The 25140-nt window shown below is 37.5% G+C and overlaps 3 protein-coding genes across 8 annotated transcripts; all 3 read left to right on the top strand.

Annotated features, from left to right (window-relative positions):
• Positions 1–3154: 3154 nt before the first annotated feature.
• LOC103720637 (beta-D-xylosidase 1-like) lies at positions 3155–12230 on the top strand. Its single transcript, XM_008810441.6, has 7 exons — positions 3155–3573; positions 7178–7471; positions 9372–9541; positions 9629–9726; positions 10386–10736; positions 10836–11249; positions 11352–12230. The coding sequence occupies exons 1-7, from the start codon at positions 3178–3180 to the stop codon at positions 11945–11947; spliced, it is 2319 nt and encodes a 772-aa protein (XP_008808663.4). The 5' UTR covers positions 3155–3177; the 3' UTR covers positions 11948–12230.
• Positions 12231–15569: 3339 nt separating this feature from the next.
• Positions 15570–20615, top strand: PPR40 (pentatricopeptide (PPR) domain protein 40). 6 transcript variants are annotated; one of them, XM_089929210.1, is made up of 4 exons: positions 15570–15871; positions 16200–18240; positions 18368–18511; positions 20381–20615. In XM_089929210.1, exon 2 carries the CDS (start codon positions 16297–16299, stop codon positions 17920–17922), a length of 1626 nt encoding a protein of 541 aa, XP_089785336.1. In that variant the 5' UTR covers positions 15570–15871; positions 16200–16296; the 3' UTR covers positions 17923–18240; positions 18368–18511; positions 20381–20615. The 6 variants fall into 6 exon arrangements, with proteins under 6 accessions (XP_089785336.1, XP_089785331.1, XP_089785332.1 ...); XM_089929209.1 differs by having other exon boundaries at positions 15604–16095; XM_089929206.1 differs by having other exon boundaries at positions 15588–18240.
• A 709-nt stretch (positions 20616–21324) lies between these two features.
• LOC103712473 (Late embryogenesis abundant protein (LEA) family protein) lies at positions 21325–24155 on the top strand. The gene is made up of 3 exons (XM_008799003.6): positions 21325–21657; positions 21886–22105; positions 23740–24155. Exons 1-3 carry the CDS (start codon positions 21458–21460, stop codon positions 23953–23955), a joined length of 636 nt encoding a protein of 211 aa, XP_008797225.3. The 5' UTR covers positions 21325–21457; the 3' UTR covers positions 23956–24155.
• The last annotated feature ends 985 nt before the right edge of the window (positions 24156–25140 follow it).

Genomic DNA, 25140 nt, shown 5'->3' with positions numbered 1-25140 from the left:
CTATAAAATTATACTAAGAAAAGAGAAGGAAAATTGAGAAAAATTTTATTAAAACCAATATAGATGAACATTACCAGGCTTTGATGGAAAAATTATTAATGAGAATTGTGAATCTTGATATATGAATTAGAATGCAAGATAACGCGAAGGATCGCAATCGTGTTATGTATAAGAATATAAAAATGTAGTAAACTGGTGCTGATATTTTAGTAGGGTTATCAGGCTGGTATGGTGAGGCACTCATCAATTTGTAAACATAGCTTCCATCAGTAACTAATGTAACTTCTAAGGCCAAATCATGTACTTTAAATAGATGAAAATGTTGAAACTAATGTGCGTTTAGAAGGTTTTGGTGCAACAAAGGGTGGTTGTGGTGGCGGCAATAAAGTGGTTAGTTGGTAGGTATTGGCATGCACTGAGGGCCGCAAAAGAAGAGTAGGCTTGAAGTCTTGAGCCTTCTATTGGAATCAATAGGGATGTAGGTCCTCATAGCTACTCCCTAAATTAATGGAACCAGCTTTGTTAGAATTAAGGAGAGGTCCAAGCTAATAAAGGAAAATATCCAGGTCATCCATCACAAGCTCAAGCTTTTATATGAATTATGCATGTAAACAATCTGATAAGATGCAATGCAGTGTTTCTTATCTCTCTCTCACGCATTGCTTCGTAAGGAATTATTCCTACTGTCACATGCCACGGCATATGATTTTGTTTTCTTGCCAACTTCTTATCTTAATGATTATTACATTCCAAAATGTTCACGTAGCTCTTGGGGCCATACACCAAGGATACCACCAAGCATACAACTCTGTCGCCATTCTTAGGTTTTGAATAGATTTAGCCCTAGCTTCTGGTCATACACTATTCTTAATTCAATGGTTTCGGTACGACCTGCACGTATACACCAAAGTTCTTAAGAGAGAGCATAATCATAAAAGTATTTTCATCTCAAATCTCTGCAGAAAACTTGTTGTATTTTTACTTATAAACCTTTTACGTCCTATTTGTCACCATGCATGCTATTGTCGAACTCGGTTAAAAAAAACTTGTCTTTGATATATATACTTTAGCCAAAGTAATTAATGAGTACGTTATAAATATTTTTTTATTAGTTCGTATGATAAGCTCGAGTTTCCAAATGAGTATTTAATTAGAGTGTTGAAAAAAAAGGATAAGGAAAGAAAAAGAAGTATATGGAAAAAAAATTGTATTTCTGCCTGCGTATGTGATATACAGGAACAACCTTTATATAGTAGTAGAAGGCTGACAGCGTTTGATAAGGTTGATTAAGTTTGACACAATTAATTATAAATCAATCAAAATAAAATTTGATAAGGCCGATTAAGTTTGGCACAATCTATTACAAATCAATCAACAATGATTCTAACATGGAGTTTAATACTTTTATATTTTTCTAATTTTTGGTCCCTCTCTAATTTGGACCGTTGATAGCTATAACTAAGTAGGTAATCAACAATTTGTGGTCATTAATTAACCCTATCTTTGTTAGTAATTGTTGTCGGTGGTTAACGGTGGAGATTATTTTTAGCAATAAATTGTGGTGCATGGAGTGTTCTATTATTATCATAAAATAAATATCACTAAAAAAGAAATAAAAATTTTATAGTGAAGCTTCTATAATCGATCACATGGTTTTCCGAGTCTTAAAGCAGTATTCACGGAGTCCCCACCCAGCCGCCCTTACCCTTCCAATCGGTCTGACATGCAAAACCTATATTTTTATATGTAAAATATGATGTGAGAGGGATTGGCGGTTGTTACGTACAGCCTACACCTGCAGCTTGGAAACATTCCTTCTTCTACAAGATTATTACAAGGTCACTTTCATCTTCGAGATGTAGTCCTCTTGTTTTCGTGTTCTTTCAAACGATATTGAGAGAGACATGCAATGAATATTTATAATAATGGGAAAAAAATGTGTATGCCCATCGCATTCACTTCAATGATAGCATATTATGACAAATCATCATTATTATATATATTAGACTCGGTATCAGTGTCGGCGAAACCATCCTGAACCGGACGGTTCTGATCATTCCGAGCCATACCAACGGTTCATCGGTACGGTTTTGGCAAAAAAAAAAAAAAATCGTTGTCGGAGCTAGAGAAAGAGAAGAAAAGAGAGAGAGAGAGTGAGAGAGAGGGAGAGGGGAGGACGTCGGTGGAGGCCTGGCGGAGGCTGCGGTCGGATCCATGTATGAAACAGGAGAACCGAATGCAGTCTCGCCTCCCGCGGCCTCCACCGGCGTTTACCACCCTCCGTCGGGCTCTCTCCCCCTTCTCTCTCTCTCTCTCTCTTCCTCTCTCTTCCACAGTTTACGTGTCCTCTTATCTATCGGTACAGGTCCGGCATAACTCGTACAAACTCGTGCTATCGGAGAACTAGTATGGTGCCCCGTATCGATTTCATGCACATGTTAATAAGATCTATACTTGATATTGAACAAACATAACAAAATTTTTAGACATGTGATCTACCCGCGCACAATGTACAACTCCTGCCTACCCTCATGTATATACAAAGAATGTTTATTCAAGCTAAGTATTCATAAAGAAATAAGAAATAAGAGTTGATACAATATATATATATATACTCGTAAACTTGTCTATGAAAATGCATGCTTGCATATAGACATGCATGTATGCGCTCTAAGTTACACAACCTGATAATTCTATAGGTCTTAATTAACTCAAAAATGGGATCCACTCGGGACCTTACCTAGCATGAAACCAGGCTTATCTATTTTGATGTTAACCGAAAGAGAATGCATCCAATCTTAGAAGTATATTGCATGGTGGTATAGAGCTTATACAATCATAGGATGTCATGCCAAACATGGATGGCTGTGATTTTATGATTTTAGATGTAAAATTTTAATTTATCCATCATTATTATATATTTATTAAATTGTATTTAATTCTTTTTTTTGGGGGGGAGGAATGTAAATTCTGTGAAATTGGAGCCCCTTTACAAAAAAGACCGGGTCACCCGCCCCTCTCCACTTTCACTCCTCTCTCCAACTGGCCTTCCTACTCCCCACAGGCCACGACACCCCGCTCGCGCGCCGACGTGGCGATCCCATCACCGCCGTCCATTCCCCCCTCTCACTCTATTTATACCATCCATTTCCCTCCATTCTCTTCCATCCATCCCCAATGGCCAACTCGCTCCTCTTCCTCCTCCTCTTCTCCGTCCTCCTCTCCGCCCGCATTCCCGGCGGCGGCGCCGCCCGCCCGGCATTCGCCTGCGGTGGCGGTCCGGTGGTGGGGCTGCCCTTCTGCCGGGCTGCGCTGCCAATCCGCGCCCGCGTCGCGGATCTGATCGGGCGGCTGACGCTGGACGAGAAGATCCGGCTGCTGGTGAACAACGCGGCGGGGGTTCCGAGGCTGGGGATCGGCGGGTACGAATGGTGGTCGGAGGCGCTCCACGGTGTCTCCAACGTGGGTCCCGGCGTCCATTTCGGCGGGGCCTACCCGGGGGCCACCAGCTTCCCCCAGGTCATCTCCTCCGCCGCCTCCTTCAATGCCACCCTCTGGGAGCTCATTGGGAAGGTATCGCACGCCTTTGAATCTCTTTTAGCGTTCAAATTTTGCCTCACCGGCTCTGACGAGATCTGGAATTCGGTAACCCGGTCGCCGAGGCTTCCGATCTCGTCGGCTCCGGCTCCGTCAGGCGTCTGATGGTCGTCGTTACAGAAATTGGTCCAGTTTGAGTGGTCGATATTTTCACTCCGTTATGTTGATAATTCACTGAGTAGCCCCGTGGAGCTAAGCAATGTATATTAACCCCATTTCTAAATGCTAAGCACACCCCTTTCTTGTATCGATATTATTTCTTCCATTTATAAGACTAACGCACATACCAGTAAAAGTGGAGTATATTTATGAAAAATAAGCATTAATATATCTATGGTTTTTTTTTTTTTTTTTTTTGGGGGGGGGGGGGGGGGGGGCATGAATATCCTTCTACAAATTCAAAGTTGCATGAATACCTTTTTAAAATTTATATTTATTTCTGTATCCTCATAAAACATTATTTTTGCACAAATACCAACGGTCTTCTAACATTATTAATAAAAACCATATTTATTTTAATTAAAAATAAAATAAAATTTTAAAATTATTTTTTTGTCCTTCATCGAGATTATCTTATGAATGTTTCATTTTACACGTGTACCCATTAAAAATATTTTAGTCATTTTAATTTGAAACCGTTAATTTTTTAACAACGTTAAACAGCGTGGGTATATATGCAAAAATAATGATAAAAAAATATAGAGTAGCAAAACAAATATTTTACAAGAGTATACATGTAAATATTAATTTTGAGAGGATATTCATGCAAAATTTAATATTTCAAAGGATATGCATACAAAAAAATCTCCTATATCAATTTCGGCTACTCGCGGTCCGATGGAGCAAGTCAAAAATAAGATGAGTGAGCATATCAAATATGGATTTATTGTCTCTTCCACCTTTCATTCTTCAATATTATGGCCCTCTTTTTTATCAAAAAGAAAAAAAAGATCCCCGTGTATATCTTCCAAACATTAGCTAAAACGTAGTTGTCTACTAAATTGCACTAGTTAATATAGATAGAAGGTTTTTTTGTAGGTTTGGGGTCTTAACATTTGTGACAATAAGGTCAAGTTATCATGGTAGCTGGTATGTAGCTTCACATTTAAGAAAAAGTAATGCTAAAACGTGTAAGCATGAAACCAACAAAGATTGTTCAAAAGGCATGCTTTTTAGCCAGTTCAATGGCAGGATGGAAATCTGTATGGATGTATGCAAAATTGAGCAAAGTTAAAACAAACAAAATTACTTTTAATGAAGCATAACATCATATACCTACTTCTCAAAAACAAACAAGGTTCAGCTGGCAGCTGCTAATGTTTATAGGTAGCCATTGGCGCACTTGAGCTCTTTGTGCTTGCAAGCAACTGTGATGCATGCCATATGTAATGCTTCCAAGAGCCCATTGACACTTGCAAATCGAGACATGTTGCATCCAACACCTAGAAATGTTACGTTTCCACAGCACATAGATAAACAACCACTGAGTACTAAAATATTATTAATAAAAAAATAAAAAAATATTTTATATTTGTTAGAGAGATAAAAAAATATTTTTTTCTAAAGAAATAAATTTTTTTATATTGATTAAAATTTTCAAAAAAAAGAGATGAGAAATAGCTTTCTCATAGTACCAAGTTTTTGACATTTTATGGAAAAAAAAAATTCATACGAGATATGAAAATGTCCAATTTCCACCGGCTAAAAATTACAGTAATTTTTTTCAAAAATATTCTAAAGCTTTTAGATAGAATGAGATGATTTTTTTTTCTGTACCAAAGATATAATACGCATTTTGTATAATTTTTTTTAGAAAAAATATATGCTCAATCAAATATAAGCTTTTTTGTAATGTGCTAATTTTTTTATAGTTAACTTAATATAAAAATTACTTTCAAATATTATATATATAGATATTAGTTTTGTTAAAAAAAATATTTCAATAAAAAAATTTCCTTAATCAAATGAGTACTAATTGAACAATTGCAACGGCAAACAACTGCCACTAAAACTCTTGACACTTGGCCCTCGTTTGTCATTGACCCATGGGCAGGGGACATGATTGTTCTTCACAACAGTACTTTAGTTTGATTTAGGAAATATAACAAATATTTATGCGTTTCATTTATGGATAGTGTGAAAAGTTAGAGCACGGCATTCACGGGCGTGAGATTCAGCACTCACGTGTGGGTAGAAGGCTGGATAAAATAGAAACTAGAAAGGAATCGACACATGTGACGGTAATTTCATCATTTTGGAGGTTTCATGTGGTCAAACTTGGGTAGGGATTTGGACGGCTGCAGAATTCCGTCCGTCTCGCTTCATTGAGGCCAGAGTAGGCCCCAAGATATCTCTCTCACATGTGGACCCTTGGTCCTTTCTTGTTCTCTACTGGTAAACTACCTAACATTCGCAGGCAATACTATGGTTCCCAAAGAGTTTTTTCTTATTACAATATTTTTTTTTAAAAAAAAGTTAATATCTAAATATATGATACCTAAAAAACTCTATTTTATTAAAAAATAGCATATTTCAAAATAACTTATATTTAATCAAGTATTTACTTTTCTAAAAAATATATATTATATCCTTAATAAAAAAATTTATCTAAAAGATTAATTTTGAAAAAAAATTTATCCAATTACTTGAAAATTTTAACCAAATATGAAGTATTTTTTCCCATTTCTCATGTGGCCATTGTTAGGATCATTCTTAAGCTTCCACTATCTTCCAAACATGAGCTTCGATGGACATGGAAAGTGGATGCCAAAAAGATATTGAGATTCAAAATATCTTATATTGAGATGCAAAATATCTCTTTATCTATATGGATGTATATATTTCGAAAAAGAAACTGCCATGAAAATTTTTTATAACTAACCAATGGCACAAGGGGATTAGTGTACGTTCTTCGCAACCCTCTCGTGAATCCATCACCTTGCCGCACTTTCATTTTCCCTTTACCTTCTTTGTCAGTAAAATAATATTCTTTTCGTACTTTCACTCAGCTTTTGGAACGCGTGCTGCACCCACACTCGTGACCACAGTTTATATGTTTTTTGTCCGACCTGTTTGGTTTCTTGTGCTTCAGAAAGGGTAATTCTTTGGAAATAATACTCCAAACAATATACAACTGAAAATGACCCATAAACACACTTATTTTTGTATGTCTGATGCTTACACGGCAACTAATACAACTTTGCATGGCATCAAATGTCTTTATCATGTTTGGGGATGAAAGTGATTTTTCAAATTTACACTCCAAAACAATACAAATTAATGCAGCTTTGCATGGCATCAAATGTCTTTATCATGTTTGGGGATGAAAGTTATTTTCAAATTTACACTCCAAAACAATACAAACTAATGCAGCTTTGCATGGCATCAAATGTCTTTATCATGTTTGGGGATGAAAGTTATTTTCAAATTTACACTCCAAAACAATACAAATTAATGCAGCTTTGCATGGCATCAAATGTCTTTGTGAACATGAATATGAGACCGAACGTCTCTCATGATCTCTGCATTCAGTCTCGTTTTTTTTCTTCGACACCATTTTCTTTAACGAGTTTCGTTGCAGGCGGTGTCGGACGAGGCACGGGCGATGTACAACGGCGGCCAGGCGGGGCTGACGTTCTGGAGCCCGAACGTGAACATCTTCCGGGACCCACGATGGGGTCGCGGCCAGGAGACGCCCGGCGAAGACCCGGGCGTCGCCGGTCGCTACGCCGTCAGCTATGTTCGTGGCCTTCAGCAGCCATACGGTGGGCCTCACGACCACAGCCGGCTGAAGTTGGCGGCCTGCTGCAAGCACTACACAGCCTACGACCTTGATAACTGGCGTGGCGTCGACCGCTACCACTTCAACGCCAAGGTATAACGTTTTCCTACGTTAAGTTACGTTTCTCCATTCGTTTTTTATTTTTTTCACAAAAAATGTTGAGCCTACTCTAGACTTAATTAAGCATAGTTGAATTTTTTTTTTCTCACTCAAATGTTTCATCTGCCAAGTTGATGTTCGGATATATAATGCCTAAAAAAGTAATTCTTATATGTTTAATACCAAAAAAAATAGCACATTTCAGGACGATTGGGCATCTATTTTTTGAAAAAAAATATATAAAATATTTATTATGCCCTATATGAAGAAAAAGATTTTATTCTATTTTATTAAAAAGTTTATGAGTATTTTTTTAAAAAAAATCTAATTTTTTAACTGGAAAAATTTGGACTTTTTTTATATTCTACATAAATTTTTCTTTCTTATAAAATATAAAAAAATTATTTTTATAAAAATTTATTTTTTAAAAAAACTAATGAAATATAAAATTTTTTGTTATTTTTATATCAATCATATTTTCCTTTCTCCCCTTCTCACAGACTAAATGAGATCCCATGGAATATGAATATTTAAAATCAGTCTATTATTCGAAATATGTTAGTCTCTCCGCTGTGTTGCGCTAATAATATTGGTGATGTACGGCTACAATGACAAGACCATTGAAAAGTACTCCAAACAAATCTCTAATTTTGGAAAGCACACCACGTGCATACTGGACCCTGCCTATTAAATCATGATTTCAATCATATAAAGTAGTAACGTTATCTACTAGCGTCGTTATCAGATTTAATATAACAACAAAATAATTTTTATTTTTCTTCCAACCCCCTCCATTTGCGGTCGTATCCATAATCATGTTAAATTCAACTTACTATGTAGAGAACGGGCATTACTTTACAGAATACATACAAAGCTAAGATAGAGAGGAAGAAAAAAAAAAAAATTATTGGGTGTATTCGTGCACGTGTTGTATGAATTACTCATTATAGCAAAAAAAAATACAAAAAGAAGACAAAAAAATAAAAACTAGGAAATACAGCATATGTACGTAGTATGAGGGCTGTGTACTTTTGGAAATGTTGTTTATTACTGTATAAGTGATGGTTGAAGGTGGGACCAGCGTATATTTTGGAAATATTGGCAAGGTTCTATGGAGATTTTATAAGCCTAGATTTTTGCCACATGAGAGGCATTGTTCATATAAAGATCCCAGTGAGCATGTGTTTAGTTCCACATCATTTATTCATGGAGCAGATTTTAGATATTTATATAGAATTAAGAAACTTAAAAAAATATCTTTCAATTAGTCTTTTTGGTGAGGCTATGAGTTGTTACAAATGGTATCAGAGCAGATCCGACCAATGGCTCATGTAAACTTGGAGACACTGCAATATGGGTTCATTAAAGCTGATCGCAGGGCAATCATGGTCTTTACGATTATATTTGAATGGATTTGGACTCTTAGTCTGATGAGGACGTCAAGGCTTAAATAAAAGATATGTGAGGACCTATACAGGCGTGTGTTTAGTCTCACATCGGTTATTCGTTAAATTTTTTTTGGATATTTATAAAGGACTACAGAATCTAAAAAATACCTTTGGGCTAGCCTAAAAAAGAACTAATATTAGCTTAAAACGGTTCAAATTACATGTCCAAGCCGCTTCATGCATGTCAAAGCCTATGAGTTTTCTTAAAGTCTTGGTGTGTGATGCTTTTGAACATTTGTAGGTGTCTATTAATAAGCGGTTCTGAAAAAACAAATTCATTTTAATTGGCTCATATTTTTTAGTTTTATTCAATATCCTATGCTCAGGATGTTCTTTTCAAACTTTTGTCCTCTTTGCTGCACCTCCAAGTTCTAAAACTTTGTCTCGCCAAAGCTGGAGAATTTGTCACGTCTCTAACATCTGTTTTGTTTCTTCGTTTTTCTTAGGTAAGCAAGCAAGATTTGGAGGACACCTTTAATGTCCCATTCAAGGCTTGCGTGATGCAAGGGAGGGTGGCAAGCGCCATGTGTTCCTACAACCAAGTCAATGGAGTTCCCACTTGTGCTGACCCCAACCTTCTTCGCAGCACCATTCGTGGAGAATGGAAGCTTAATGGGTGAGTTATATAAGCACTTCTAAATTAAAGGTCCATCTCTATCCACATAGAAGCACTTCTAAATAGAAACCATATTCTTCTTTCTAGGTACATTGTCTCAGATTGTGACTCGGTTGGTGTTTTTTATAACGCGCAGCACTACGCCTCTACTCCGGAAGAGGCAGCTGCAGATGCAATTAAAGCAGGTAACTTGGGAGCTCATGCTACCTCTAGATCACTTATTTGGAAGGATAATTTGATTTAAAATGTTTGAAGTAGAGGTAAATTCGAATCAAGTTAGCTTCAATATAAGCAAAACTAAACATCATTGCTTCCTTTCCTTGCACTCAAACACCATGTTGATATTGACCTGCTTGGAAATTATCCATAAAGAACACAATGGAATGAGTTAGAATGCATCTCTGTAATATGTGTGAAGTTAGTTTTAGAGGTCGACTTGATATTGGAGAAAAAACAATATTATGGCTCTCGATGAGATGAATTGAACAAGTGTTCTACTTACTGCAGTTGGAAGCTCATTCAGATTGGTTTTAGTTATTAACTCGGAACTAGAATTTGATGCCAATAAGTCAGTGATTAGCTCAGTCAAATTTCCAAGAATAGCTTCATAAAAATTCATATTGCCAGTGTAGGACATCTCTTACAAAATTTTTGATCAAATACAGCAGTATATAATTTATCTTTTTAAATTTCAATAATTTTCCCTATGGACTTGCAAGTTAACTTTTCTAAAGCTTCAAAAACCAGAGATATTTCAGTTGCAAATATTTAAACTATCCAAAAAACTATAAGGCCATGCAATTGTCCACTAATAAGTGGCTGCTTGTACATGTTTTTACTTTAGGTCTGGATCTGGATTGTGGGCCTTTCCTGGCCCAGTACACTGGCAGTGCTGTGAAGCAGGGGAAGGTGAGTGAGGCCCATATAAATGCTGCACTGAGCAACACCATCACTGTTCAAATGAGATTAGGGATGTATGATGGTGACCTATCAAAACAACCCTTTGGGAACCTAGGCCCTAGAGATGTATGCAGTCCGGCTCATCAGAATCTTGCCCTCGAGGCTGCCCGCCAAGGGATTGTTCTCCTTAAGAACGACGGCCATGCTCTGCCACTCTCTCCCTCGCACCTCCGATCCGTCGCCGTCATCGGGCCAAACTCGGATGCCACCGTCACCATGATCGGAAACTATGCAGGTAATTTTTATCAAAAGAAAAACCAATCAGACTATAGACCATTAAAGCCCAAGAGGTTTATTTTCCAAGATTAATCTTCTATTCTTATATTTGTACTAGGTATTGCTTGTGCTTACACGAGCCCTCATCAAGGAATTGGAAGGTATGTGAAGACCAATCACCAGATGGGCTGCACCAATGTGGCCTGCAATGGGAACCAGCCCATCAAGGCTGCCGTGGCAGCCGCTCATAATTCGGATGCGACGATCTTGATCATGGGCCTTGATCAATCAATTGAAGCTGAAGCGAGGGACAGAGAAGGGCTCCTCCTTCCCGGCCGGCAGCCGGAGCTGGTGTCAAAGGTTGCGAGGGCTTCAAAGGGGCCTATAATTCTGGTCCTCATGTGTGGTGGCCCTGTGGATGTAACCTTTGCTAAGAATGACCCTAGGATTGCTGCCATCCTCTGGGCCGGGTACCCGGGGCAGGCCGGCGGAGCGGCGATCGCCGATGTGCTATTTGGTACATTCAACCCAGGTATACCATCATATCCCATAATTGTAATGATCAAAAATTATCATTGGGCAAAGTTTCATCTCATTTCATTAAACCATCCTCTTATTGTTATTTCTTGTGCAGGTGGCAAGCTCCCTGTGACATGGTACCCCCAAGAATTTGTGGAGAAGGTTTCTATGGCCAACATGGCCATGCGAGCCGACGGGGATCGGGGCTACCCCGGCCGGTCCTACCGGTTCTATAACGGCCCGGTAGTCTACCCCTATGGCCACGGCCTTTCCTACACTAAATTCACCCACTCCCTGGCCCACGCACCGGCCCAGATGTCGGTCCAACTCGACGGCCGCCGCGCCCCGGCCTACAACTCCACCGAACCAGCCCGAGCGGTCCGGGTCTCCCACGCGAGGTGCGACGGCCTCTCCATCCCCGTCCACGTGGACGTGGAGAACGTCGGGGACCGGGATGGGTCCCACACAGTGCTCGTGTATTCGACTCCGCCGGGTACACGATGGGCCCCGCAGAAGCAGCTGGTGGCCTTTGAAAAGGTACACGTGGCGGCCGGTGGACAGGTCCGGGTCGAGCTAGGTGTGGACGTGTGCGGGCAAATGAGCTTTGCCGACGAGTACGGGATCCGAAGGATTCCGATCGGCGAACACAATCTTCAGATCGGCGATTTAATCCACTCGATATCCTTAGATGCCGAAGATCTACGGCCATAGAAGGGGCAAAAGAATGGAAACGCCATCACGCCATATCATCCATGAAAGGGTAGTTAGGTCATTTTATAATACCAGGTACAATTGAAATTAAACTCAGTGTTTGGGTGTTAATTGCTGCCAAGGGAGAAGAAAGTTTTATCATTCTTTTCATTGTACTATTCTCATGATCTTGGCCCTAAGAAAGATAGAGGGCAAGATCAATTGGAAAATTGGTGTCAAATTATTTTAAGTGGGGTGGAAAATAAGGTCCCTCAAGAATAAAAAGCTAAGCGTTTAATGATAATTTTGTACAATTTCCATTTACTTCCCTCTTGCATCAAGTTCATTCTCTTCTTCTATAAGCTTGCCTCTATAATTTAGGATTCTATAGTCTTGTTAGCTACGTTCTTCTCCCTTTTCATGGATGCCAATCTATTGGCATATCAACCTTGGATTTAAATACAAGCAATCAATGCACAAAACAATTAGCATGTGTATAAGTTGATTACTCAATTATATCACAAACATATTATGAAAGAAAATAACAGTTAAACAGCATCTAAATATTTTCAGCATTCTATTATTGGGTTTAATTGACAACAAAGACAAAATATAAACAACAAAATAAATTAACGGTTGGTTGCATTAAGATTATTATTAAAAGAAAACCATCCTTTTAAATTGAAGTAGGCTATGCAGAAATTTTTCTTGTATTCAAGTTGGGTCAGCTTTGAATTAGGATAAGTAAGGATCCAAATGCGATCCATACGAGAAAGTGATCATATTTTTCGTTCCAAACTAAGCTAATCCAAATAATTCTGAATTGGATCATACCAAAATACTTCAGTGTTTGTTCTTAAACAAAAGTGGGACAATCTACAATCCAAATAAAATAATATGTTTTTCAAGATATTTTATATAATAATTGAATATCCACTATGGATCCAAAAGAAAATTTAGCCTATTAAAAGGTGGAAACTTACACTAGAAAATGTTGGATGGGCCAGGATGGGATTATAACAATATCAAGGTAGCTCTTGAGCACGGCTTAAAATGGTTGTAGTAATAATAATAATAATATTCATATTTCTTCTTTGGCCTTATGCTCTACAATCCCTTCAATTTTTTCTCTTTTTTTTTCTTTTTCTAACCATTGAAAGTATGTGTAGAGAAACACACCGGTGTCCAATGGCCACAGGTGTTATATGAGTGTGTTAAAATTGCTTTTGCTTCTAGTATTTATTTTCTTTTGTTTCTTTTTTGTAAAAAATTAGATAAATGTTCAGGTTCATAGTTCACTAAGTTTTTTAGGTAACTTATTTATAAGTGGAGTCTTACCATATAGCTTGAGCTTCGCTTGTTTCTTAATCAAATCAACCTATTATTGAATCATCCAGCCTAAAAATGTATATTATCGTATTTGTTTCTTTAAATTTGTTCTTGGGAGAGATAGTGTGGCACACTTCCAATACATTGTTCAAATATATCTGGATTCACTTACAATGCTATTCAAAATACATCTGGATTCACTTACAATGCCTTTTTTTATATAAACATGTGAGTGAAATAATTTTGTTTTCTATAACATTTTAATAAGATTCTTTATGTCTATTTCAAGTTATCATTTTTTTTTACCGTTTGTGAAAATATATAGCATATTTTTTAAGGTGCCACATTGTTAACCACTCTTTTCAAGGAAAGAACATGATTCCTCAAATTAGGCTCTCCCTTCCATGACAATAAGGTCCATAAAGAACAAAAAGCAATGAGGTTTTCTAATAATTTCGAACAATTTTCATTTACTTGCCTTTGGGCTTCACTTTCTTCTTGTAAATTCTTTTTGGTGTATTTTAGCTTTATGTATTTTATAATCTTTGAAAAGTTAGAGTTAGGGACTAGTGATTGAAGTTTATGAGTTTCTTGTCGAGCACCTGATCATGTTCAAGAAAGCAGCTAGTTGAAGCACTTATTTTGTTGGAAGTAAAAAAAAAAAGAAAAAAAGGTTAGACTCGAAAGTTTGGTTTTAGGTAAAGTCTTGACTCTAATACTAGATTTTGGTAATTGCATATTGATGCGGAGGGTTCACTTGGAATTTAGAAAGGCAATATTTACTTGATTGGTTCTATAATGGGTGAATTGCAAAATGATTCAAGTCAAACCAATTCATTGTGTGGTTCACTCTAATATGACAATTGCTATGCCAAACTTGTGAATTTAAGGAATTATCTACAATCATGTCTTTCATTTCAACGAGGAATTGAGAAAAAGTTCCCTATTGCCCTGCTTTCTCTCTCCAACTTTTGGAGATATGCATATTTACCATTAAAATAGTATAGATTCTAATTCCACAAAAGCCTTTACCATTAAAATGGTATAGATTTTTAAGTTTAAAGAAAAAAAATGGTTCATTGGACTCTAGCGATGGATATAGGAATCGTATAAGCCAATATTGTACAAAAATATGTAGAAGCAAAATATTTATGACCATAATAAAAAATGATAGTTAAAAAAATAGGGTAAAAGTTAACTAACAATGAAAATTTAAGAGAAATGACAGCTCCTCCATCTATGTACATCGCATCATATGTGATCACTATTTGCATTTAACTATCATTTTTTATTATGGTCATACATATTTTACTCCTACATTTAAACCCTTCAAGACTAGAAATATATCTAGACCTTCTGCAATAGTTAGCAATATATGTTTCGTTGGATCACCAAAACTTCTCTACCGGACAATAAGCGGCTCTAATCTATTAAAAGATCTATTTAAGATTGCTTTGAAAAAAAAAATATAGAAATTTCTTGTTGGCCGTATTTACACCCGTCGAGTGTGAGCCGCCATTGTACAAAAAAATAAAAAATAAAAAATAGAGAAAAATTACTGAAATATAAAAAGAGGTGAAGGAAGAATTATGCAAATTTACATGCAAGTTGGTTCTATTCGTTGGTTTGCAAAGAATATTTATTTCTGTTAAATATGGATATCAAATGAAATCAAGAAATCGTGAAAGAAGGTATATGAGAGATTGTTAGTTCTCATAAAATACCAGCATTTGACTTACACCATGCATTGAATATTTTTTTTATTTTTTTAAAAAATAATATATTAATATAATAAATTATAATAAATAAAAAGGTATAATAGCGAAATTTCTGCTATACATTTAGTAATGAATTTTAATTATGGCCATGAAGAAAGTTTTATTGTTAATACTTGCATTCACGTCGCAAACAGAGAAATATAAAAAAGTTGAGCCTCATATAGAAACTTCAATCATTTATATCGGTATTCCCTGCATGATACATTAGATACAATTTTTTATTTTTTAACTTTTTAAAAATATATAATAATATAATAAATTATACTTAATAGAAGGTTTTAATAGGCAAACTTCTACTGTAGATTAACTAATAAATTTTAATTGTGACCGAGCATATCAACATCATAATCATTTATATTAGCATCCGAATAAAAAACATAGTACTTTAAACTTTTTTAAAAAAATAAATATAAATAAATATTGGATTTTATGAAACCACACTGAAAATACTCGTGGCAAATTTATCTCCATTGGCGTAGAAAAAGAGGCTATTCTGTTCTTTTTGGGCTGGCAAAAGTTTCGGCCAATCTCAGGCCGGGCCTAGTTATTGGACCGAACCGGAGGCTCGATGAATTCAAGCCGCAGACGGAGGACCAAAACACTCCATCCCTTCCTCTCTTCTTCCTCAGAGCGTCTTCACCGCCGCTGCCGTTCCGCCACGACCTTCGCCGCTCGCCGGCGACCATGAGAGGCTTCCCTCCTCCCAATCTCCGGCCCTCTCCTTCTAAAAAGCAGCCCCCTGTAGATGAGCTTCTCCTGAAACGGAGGAAACCAAGCAGACCGGATCTCGTCGGCAGCGCCAACCCACAATCGGCCCCTCTCCCCCGCGCCTCTTCGGGTAAGCCCCGTTCTCCAGCTTCAAAATCCGATTTTCTTCATGGTTTCGATGGATCCAAGAGCTGGCCGGCTTCAAAATCGCGCCTTTCCGCCGAAATCCATCAAAAAACCGCGAAATCCCTCGACCCAGTTCGTTTCTCAGAGATTCTCTCGAGAAAAGATTGGTTTTCGATGCTAAATACTGAGTTCAAATCGGTTGTGGCATATCTTTATCCCCGTTCAGCGGTGAGCTTGATACAAAATCTGGAAAACCCTCTATTCTCGCTCAAATTTTACATCTGGCTTTCTAATTTCAACGAACAATTAGCAAAAGATCAATCCGTTCGCAGGGTTTTGGCTGAAGCTCTATGGAGGAGAGGTCCAGTGGTGCTGTCTGTGGACTTATTGAAGGAGATTAAGAGCTCCGGTTGTCGAATTACGGAGGACATGCTGTGCATTTTGATATCTAGTTGGGGCCGATTAGGTCTTGCGAAGTATGTGAATGAAGTCTTTGGGCAGATGTCATTCTTGGGATTTAGGCCGAGCACCCTGGTCTACAACTCGGTGATCGATGCATTGGTTAAAGCTAATTCACTTGATTTGGCCTATTTTAAGTTCCAGCAGATGCCATCTGACAACTGCTCGCCGGATTGTTTCACTTACAATAGTCTCATCCATGGAGTATGCAAGCTGGGTATTGTTGAAGAAGCTCTTCGGTTGGTGAGGCAGATGGAGAGTTCAGGATACCCACCTAATGTCTTCACCTACACTATATTGGTGGATGGATTTTGCAATGCAAAGAAGGTGGAGGAGGCATTTCGGGTCTTAGAGACGATGAAGAAGAGAAATGTGGCTCCTAATGAAGCCACTTTCCGGTCATTGATTCATGGCACATTTCGGTGCTTGGAACCACACAAGGCGTATGAAATGTTATGTGGGCATTTAGAGCGAGAACCAGTTCTACAGGAGCATGCATGTAGCACTATTTTGTATTGCCTTTCCAAGTGTAGTATGGCAAGAGAGGCTAGAGGGTTTATGAGTAGGGTGGGCCAAAGGGGTTATTTTCCGGATGCTGCAACATTTAATGTAGTGATGGCTTGTATGGTGAAGGGTCTGGGATTGAGTGATGTCTGTGAGATGTTGGACCATTACAGAAAAGGAGGCGGCAAACCTGGATTTAGTACATATCTTATGGTTATCAATTCTTTGTTAAAGGAGGGATGGGTTGTGGAGGCAAATCTGTATTTGAAACACATGGTCTTGGATGGACTTGTATCTAGTGTAGTATCGTATAACATGCTGATCGATTGCTTTGTCAAAGCTGAGATGATGGATAAGGCAATGGAGATTTTTGAAGAAATGCATGGGAAGGGTTTTCGTCCGAACCTCGTTACATTCAATACTCTTATCAGTGGCCATTCTAGGGTTGGGGATGCAAGTATGGCAAGAGATGTTCTAAAGATGCTTCTGGAGCATGGTTTTAAGCCAGATGTTGTTACATTCAGCTCTATAATTGATGGGCTTTGCCGGGTTCACCAGATGGATGATGCTTTTGATTGTTTCAATGAGATGATAGAATGGGGTGTTTCTCCAAATGCTGTGACATACAACATACTAATCCGTTCTCTTTGTGCAGTTGGGGATGTCCGCAGATCAATGAAACTTTTCAAAAGGATGAAAGAAGAAGGCATTGATCCAGATGTCTTTTCTTTTAATCCCCTAATTGTAAGCTTTTGTAAGATGAAAAAGATTGAGAAGGCACAGAACCTTTTTGATGCTATGTTGAGATTTGGTGTGGCCCCAGACAGTTATACATATAATGCTTTTATCAAATCTTTATGTGATGCAAGGAAAATTGAAGAGGCCAAAGAAACTGTACTCATCATGGAGTTAAATGGCTGCACTCCAAATTCTTATTCATATGGCTCAATTGTTCATGCCCTTACTTCTTCGGGCAACTTAGAAGAGGCTCGAGAGTTAATTAGCAAATGCGAAAGGAAGGGAATTCATATAAATCCCCTTCCTAATCTGAAGATAGAATCTGAAATCACTGACAGAGTTGTCAACAGCTGATTCAAATTATTTCATGGTTGAAACTAATTCTTCAACAGACATAGATTACAGCTTCTTTATTAAAGGTTGTTTTACCAAAGGCATATCAGTTATGCCATCAAATCATCTCAACCCTACTAAAGGGTGAAGCAGGGGCTCCAGTCAACAATCTCAGCCCACTGTGACTTGGCTTCTGGATAATTACTTTTGTGTATTCATACATGATATCTTGCCATGTTAATTTTGCATGATATGCCTGCGCTACCACAAGATGATTGGTATTTGTCTATGAAATGAAGCCAATGTTTCTGACTGCAGCCTCAGCTCTTCAAACATACAGTTAAGCTGTTGCTGCAAACAGTAATTATTTATCTTATTGACATTTTTTCTTACCTTGCTGTGTTCCTTAATAATAGCCATGGGACTAATTGGATGCTGCTCTCATTCTCTATTTTTCTATGTAAAGGAGAAGAACTAGGAAAAAGACACGGAGAAAAAAAGGATTTGGATGGGAATGATGAAAATTGATTCATTGTTCTCACTTTGAAGGGGAATATGACCTGAACAATAAATGCCAATGCATTCACAATTTTGTCTACAAACAGCTAGGGTAAGTCTTACTGTTTATGCTTCAAGACATAAACTTCTATATATCTATCTATATCTACATCTGTGCCTATATATATATATATATATATATATATATATATATATATATATATTCTAGAATATACAAAAAGGGATGCATAAGTGAAAACCATTTTCAATTTGTCACTTTTCTGTTTGCTTCTGTATGACCAATGATGAAAAAATAAATTTGTACAGTCTAAAACCTTTTTTCCTGCTAAAATCTGGAAACATTTGCGTAGGTGTTTCAACATATCCTTTCAATGATTCCTTCTCTTTGTTATAATTATAATCATATTCTTTTTTGAAAAGGTGGGTATTAGAAGAAAGAGAAAAAGAAAGACTCAAATCACTTGATAGTTGTTGACCGTAGTACAACCTAGCTGATGAATAAACCTTTTGAATTAATGGAGTATTCCTTTGCCTTATTGCTAACTCTGCTATGCATAATGCAAACACCCAGCATGGCTGGACGTTGGCATATTAAACCATGTTTCTCACTTCAGAAGCAGCTTGAACTGTCTCTTCAAAATAAACATATTTAGTATATATACTTTTGCATTTACTGTCTAATAAGTAACTGCAAAAAAAATACATAAAGTAAATTGGGAATTATGTCTATTGAATCTACTCCAAACAATTAATGTATGAAATCACTGTCATCCATCAAATTCTTCTTCCTCTAGAGTAAACCATGTGCATTCTAGTAAGAACACCATGGAGCTATTAGTCAAGGCATTTGACTCTGTATCAACAGAACCACCCAAGTATGGTCAGCATGCATGTTTAATGGCAATCAAATGTAAAACAATATTATGGGTAGGGCTGTGACATTTATCTTAAGTTTCAGAGTGCCCAGGAATTTTGGTAAATTGGATCTTCATTTTACTAAAACTCTCCTCTGTTTGCGATAGAAAAATACACTATATCTTGTGGGACATAATTTTTTTGTTTGAAAGTGAGAATGTTTGTTTGATTGATATAGTATGAGGTGTGCAACAGTCAAGTATTTTTCTTTGCATATGATGGGGAAGAAAAACAGAAGTTTCTCTATAGATGATCATGAGCATAGTGGTGTGTTTCTTATTAGTATATGGCTGCCTGATGATAAAGAGTCCTTAGGTACAATTGAAAATGATTTGATGGTTTTCTAGGTAACGCGTTGAGTAACAAAGCCTATGAATTTCTAGCGATAAAATTGAAACTGTTTTAATATTGTAGAATCTTTTGTTTCTGTCTCATAAAACATGATGTCGGTGAGCTTTTGCAAATTCCAGAATCTAATCTGAGATTCAGGATGAGGTATTCCTCATGATACAATATAAGCTGAATAGCTGATTTTGAATTGTAAATTTTTATAAGATCTAGTAACATGACAATCTTCGGCCTATATTATTGCCAACAACATCAGTTTTTCTTTCTGTCAGGAAGAAAGTAATGACTAGGTGAAATTGTTCCCATCAAATAGAATAAGTAGCTGATTTCTCCTACAAAGAAGTATCAACCAAGTTAGATAATGATGTTCCTTCTCCTAATACAGTCATACAGATGCATATACATTTGCATGCATGCCATTGCTGTTAATTTAAGCAGGGGATGTTTGGAAAGTCATGGGAGGCTTGACTTCAAAATGACAGTTTGGACATAAACTGCTCAAAATTTTTCTGTGGAGCTTTTTTTTTCAACTGTGCTCAATAGCTATTTTGATGGATATGTTTGTGTTGCTGCTGCAATTCATCTTGTATTCCTTTTCAACAGCGGCCTAAATACTTTCTTTATGTGATGACTCTAGTGGCCGTTCTCGCAACGTGCTTCTCATAGTCCTGATTAGTGTGTTTTTTCTAATGTGCAGATTGGTCAAGAGTTGGAAAAATTGCTGATCTACAAAGAATTCACTCCACTGCAAAAAATTGCCGTGCTTTGATTTTTTTTTTTCTTTTTTTTCCTCCTTTATGTCAACTTTGTGATGTAATTTTTTTGACAATAAACCTTGTGGCTCATTCTTTTATTAAAGACTAATGTAAGATGGAACAAAATTTGATCTCTTTGTCAAGAAAAGAAGTTGATCTAGCAATCACATTTGACAATTCTGAGTTGAAAAAAAAAATGCTCTGAACGGATTTCGTTTTTCCAGTAAAAAAATGAATTCACTTGTAGGATTTGTTAACAACAGTTATTGCTAAAGGTGGGAATCAGGTTGGTTGCTGGTTTGGTTCAGGTCTGAACTTAATACCAAGTTAACCCAACCTATATGTAGACCCAGCATTATCATGACCCGATCCGAATTGGCAAATTAATTAGATTGGCTCGGATGAGGAACAAGTATGCTCGAAAGCTAGTTGAATTGTGAAAAAAAAAATCTTGCAAATTGGCATTAAGCCAAAGAATGACATAAAACGAGCACAAGCGTGCAGTGGAAATATAGCCCAGCTTGGATTGTTTCCAGCCCTAGTCTAGTCCTGTATGAATTGTAAAAGCACCATCTGCAACAAAACCCGATCTCGAACCCGATAATCCAATGGACCTAGTCATGGTCCAAATTTTACTGGACTGGACCGAATCTCAGAACCCTAGAGTCCAATTGATCTGATCAGCTCTGGCATTTATGCCAGAATGGACCCGGTTTAACCCTTGCTTACTTTAGCAGCAACCAACCCAAACCCCGATCCATTATTTCCGTTATTACCCTTACTTAAAATAAATATGACAGCTAGTAGAAGAACTGATATCTGTGAAATATTTGAAAGAGTAGGGATATTTATAGAAAATGGACTGTACGTCCTCTCCGCCCAAGCTTATCTCTACCGTCCGGCCGTCTCCTTTCTTCAAGGCTTTTTATAACTCTAGAGTCGTCGCCTTCTCCTCCTACCCAGCGACTGTGCGACTGCCGAAGCCTAACCTTAACCCTAACCCTAGAGTTCTCTCTCCGATGGCTTGGGCGACGCGGTTCCTCTCCGCGGTGGCGTTCCTGGCGGTCGGAGTGGTCTTCGCGCCGGACCTGTTCGGGTCGGGGCCGGCCTCCCCCGCCGCCGCCGTCTCCGTCGCCAAGATCGCCCATCTCCTCTGCTTCGCCACCTGCTGGGGCTCCGCCCTCTGGGTCACTTTCATCGGCGGCATCATCATGTTCAAGTACGCCTCCCAGTCCTCAAAATATCCAGCCTTTTTCATTGCTTTTGAGGAAATTTTGAGAAAATTCGGAAAATCTTGACAAAGATTCTTTTTTTTATTATTTTATTTGGATTTATGAAGTAAGATGATGGAATTTGGCAAAGCGTTAGTTAAAAGTCCTCCCTTTTTCTGATAATTTAGTTGTTGTTTTATTTGGATTTTGATTAATCTTGGGAAAAAAAAATAAAGGTATTTGCCGAGGCACCAGTTTGGGAATCTACAGAGCAAGATGTTTCCGGCGTACTTCATGTTGATATCGGTGTGTGCGGCGATCTCGGTGATGGCATTCGCCTACCTCCACCCATGGAAGTCGGCATCGTCCCTTGAGAGATACCAGCTTGGGTTCCTTCTCTCTGCCCTTTTCTTCAATCTCTCCAACCTCCTTATCTTCACCCCCATGACCATCGAGGTAATCCACTATTTTGATCCTTACTCCCTCTATATACACAGGATAGGTTTGTTTTTGATGTAAAAGATTGGGCTTCAATAGCTCATTAATTTGGTGGTTGGGGTCGGTATGACGAAAATGAATGAGTGATTGAAGTAGGTTGAAAGCTCGTTGGAATTTATTCCATTGTCTCTTACCGAGCAATAGTGGTTTTATGAGTTGCAGAGTGAATTATATTCTCAAGGCGAAGCTGAGTCTAGCGTTGTTTGCTTCCGGGATAAATTTGAATAAAGGTCTCTTTTTCAACTTTATTCAACCAAACAATGTTTCGGGCAACCCAACGAAGCCCCAGTAATGATGGACATTTTTGGTATTCATTTAGCTTTAACCAGGTTAAAACTATTTGGTAGGGTGGTTAAGTGCAGGCAACAGACACTTGTGTGTGGTGGGGGGCGGTTCGAATAGTTTTACCTGGTTATCGAGGGGTAAGTAGTTTTTTGGATGAAGTTATTCACACATGCTGGTCAAAATTATTCAGGCACCAAACAGGGTGAATTGTCATTAGATTATAGCTATCCAAGGAGATGGAGAAACATTATTTTCATGTAGATATTCCTTCTCTAGTTAATGGTTTGTGTAACTCTGAACAGTTGGAAGTTTTTTTTTAAAAAAAAATTACTAAAGGATGGTTGATAGTTTAAAATGGGTTTCAACTTATCAGCAATGATAGTTATATCCTGCACATCAGAAGAAGATAAACAAAAGAAATACGCATCTTATTTGATGAATTGAATGAAAGCTGCAACAACTGGCAAAAGGAAGTGTTTTAGGACAAATTGATGCCTTTGGCTGCTCAATGCTAAGGTCTTGATAATTCCTAAGTCGATTCTTTTATTTTCATGATTCTCAACATTTATTTTTCATTTCTAATGTACAAACTACTCTGTCATATTTGATTGTATACTATATTTAAAAGCACAAGTTAGGGCCTTTGGGTTTGTTAAGTTTTCCCTTGGGTGGATGATCGATTAATTTTCAGTTTTTATTATTTTCAAGAATAGTTGTGGAAGATAAAAGATAAAAATATTGGCATTCCTGTTGAGAGTCCTTGAAAGGCGGTCCTTTGTTTACCAAGTCCTTCAAAACAAAAAGATAAGAAGTCCAATTGAAGATCTCAATGGATGTGGTCTTCATTTGTTTAATCCAATTCCCGGTCAGATAGATTTTTCTTTTTTTTTTTCATTAATTTTCGTAAATGTGGGTTGCACATGCCTGTAAATTTGTTTGCTGGAAAACATGAAAGATTAAGTTCACTCAAGATTCTATTTTGGGAATTTTCATAATTAATGATATTTTCTTGCGATTTCTTACTAATATTACATTGAATTTAGATGGAAGGGCTTAAACATCACTCAACTTGTCTATTATAAGTTTAATCACTTGAGCAAATGTTGTTGTGGTGACTTTTCTAAAAAAAGCATCAGCAGATGTTTATAATCTAATCATAAGTTACTGATGTCATCAGCTAATCTTATAATTTAACAAGCACGACTAGGCTTCAAAATAGCATTCCAGATCTGATTTTGTATCTCCTTTTTTTCTTTTCGAGAACACATATCTCTTTATTCATTCATTTATTTATTTACCCCGAGCAGATGATGAAGAAGAGGCACAAGGTTGAGAGAGAGCTAAGCATTGGTGATGAAGTGGGACGGTCAAAGAACATGGAAGTAGCAAAGTCTAATCCACAACTTGCAGGAATGAACAAGAAATTTGGAATGATCCACGGCTTATCTTCACTTGCCAATATCATGGCATTTGGCAGCCTTGCAATGCATTCATGGTACTTAGCAGGTAAAGTTCAGCTGTAAGCACGTTGGACATTATTGGATTCTGGAAAAAATTCTCTTAGCCATTGGCTACCCCCTCCAACACTGTGTTGAACTTGGTGCTCAACTCTGTTCAGAAAACATGCAGTTGTCTTCTCCATCATAATTGTTTAACTCGTCATGATCAGATATGCGTTACCTTATTTTTTATTTGAATAGAAAGGATGCACTCTTTTATCAGACATCAATTTATTGCTGCATTGTTGGAATACAATTATTCAGCTTACATGAGTTTGTCATTCCTAAGGCAATGAATAATAAAAGTTTTCATCAGATCAGGGACATAATACACCTTTTTTTAAAAAAAAATATCGCATCGGGGTATCTTTTCCTTACAGATGGACTAAAAGATTAGTCTCAATTTCTAGTTTAAAATGGTTTGTTGAATTAATATAGCGGCCACACTTTGATGTTCACTTGTGGTATATCATGAGGGAGCAAAGTTGTCATTGGATCTCAGTAATACATAGATTTCTTCCATTCCTTGAGGTGATTACTGGCTGGCCACTTTCATTTTCTTGAGGTGATTTATGATGAAAATAAACAGATCAACCCCTGTTGCTGTCCTTACTCTTATTTTCGTAGATTATTCATTCAATTCTTACTCATGGTTGATGGGAGTTTGCCCACAGAATCCTTGTCCCCTCTGAATGTGTATTCCCACACTTTTGGGCATGCTTTCAAGATAGACTGCCACCTTTTGGCGTATGTATTTTCTTTGTTTCTTTCATTTGTTGAAGATGGGAGAGGTGAAGACTTGTGGACTGGGGCATATTTGTGAAACAAACCCACATAGTTTACTAAGATCTACCTTTTTTAGGGCGTTTTTGTTATGCCAGCATTTGGAATGCATGATGCTTTAGTGCACATTATTGATGTTGGGACTTGGGATAGCTAAAGTTTCATTCATGAGCTGTCTCTGATCCAAAAAAGGTATCCATGGTTGTATGACATGATTCACCATTATTTTTAAAACTTTTACGAACAAGATGCTGCATGATTTCATGAACTTCTATGATAACAAAGTACCAAATGTGAACCGATCTGAACTAATACCCCCAGTTCAGGTGTTCAGATTGGTAAATAGCCCAAACTGAGTGGAACCGTCTTGTGGGTCGTGTTAGTTCGGACCTCTTGCCTTTTTTTCCCCCCCTTCTTTCCTCTTTT

This window comes from Phoenix dactylifera, chromosome 2 (genome assembly GCF_051530095.1).
Source record: "Phoenix dactylifera cultivar Ajwa chromosome 2, Ajwa_hap1_PhDact_Kaust_v1.1, whole genome shotgun sequence".
Taxonomy (NCBI): domain Eukaryota; kingdom Viridiplantae; phylum Streptophyta; class Magnoliopsida; order Arecales; family Arecaceae; genus Phoenix; species Phoenix dactylifera.
This window is presented reverse-complemented; position numbering and strand designations above follow the sequence as displayed.

Excerpts from the sequence above, each read along its gene's own strand:
- LOC103720637 (XM_008810441.6), top strand. The coding sequence starts at position 3,178 with ATGGCCAACTCGCTCCTCTTCCTCCTCCTCTTCTCCGTCCTCCTCTCC. Across the intron at positions 9,542-9,628 it reads GGAGAATGGAAGCTTAATGG|GTACATTGTCTCAGATTGTG; the intron begins GTGAGTTATATA and ends TCTTCTTTCTAG. Across the intron at positions 11,250-11,351 it reads ATTTGGTACATTCAACCCAG|GTGGCAAGCTCCCTGTGACA; the intron begins GTATACCATCAT and ends TTTCTTGTGCAG.
- PPR40 (XM_089929205.1), top strand. The coding sequence starts at position 15,718 with ATGAGAGGCTTCCCTCCTCCCAATCTCCGGCCCTCTCCTTCTAAAAAG.
- LOC103712473 (XM_008799003.6), top strand. The coding sequence starts at position 21,458 with ATGGCTTGGGCGACGCGGTTCCTCTCCGCGGTGGCGTTCCTGGCGGTC. Across the intron at positions 21,658-21,885 it reads GGCGGCATCATCATGTTCAA|GTATTTGCCGAGGCACCAGT; the intron begins GTACGCCTCCCA and ends AAAAAAATAAAG. Across the intron at positions 22,106-23,739 it reads TCACCCCCATGACCATCGAG|ATGATGAAGAAGAGGCACAA; the intron begins GTAATCCACTAT and ends TACCCCGAGCAG.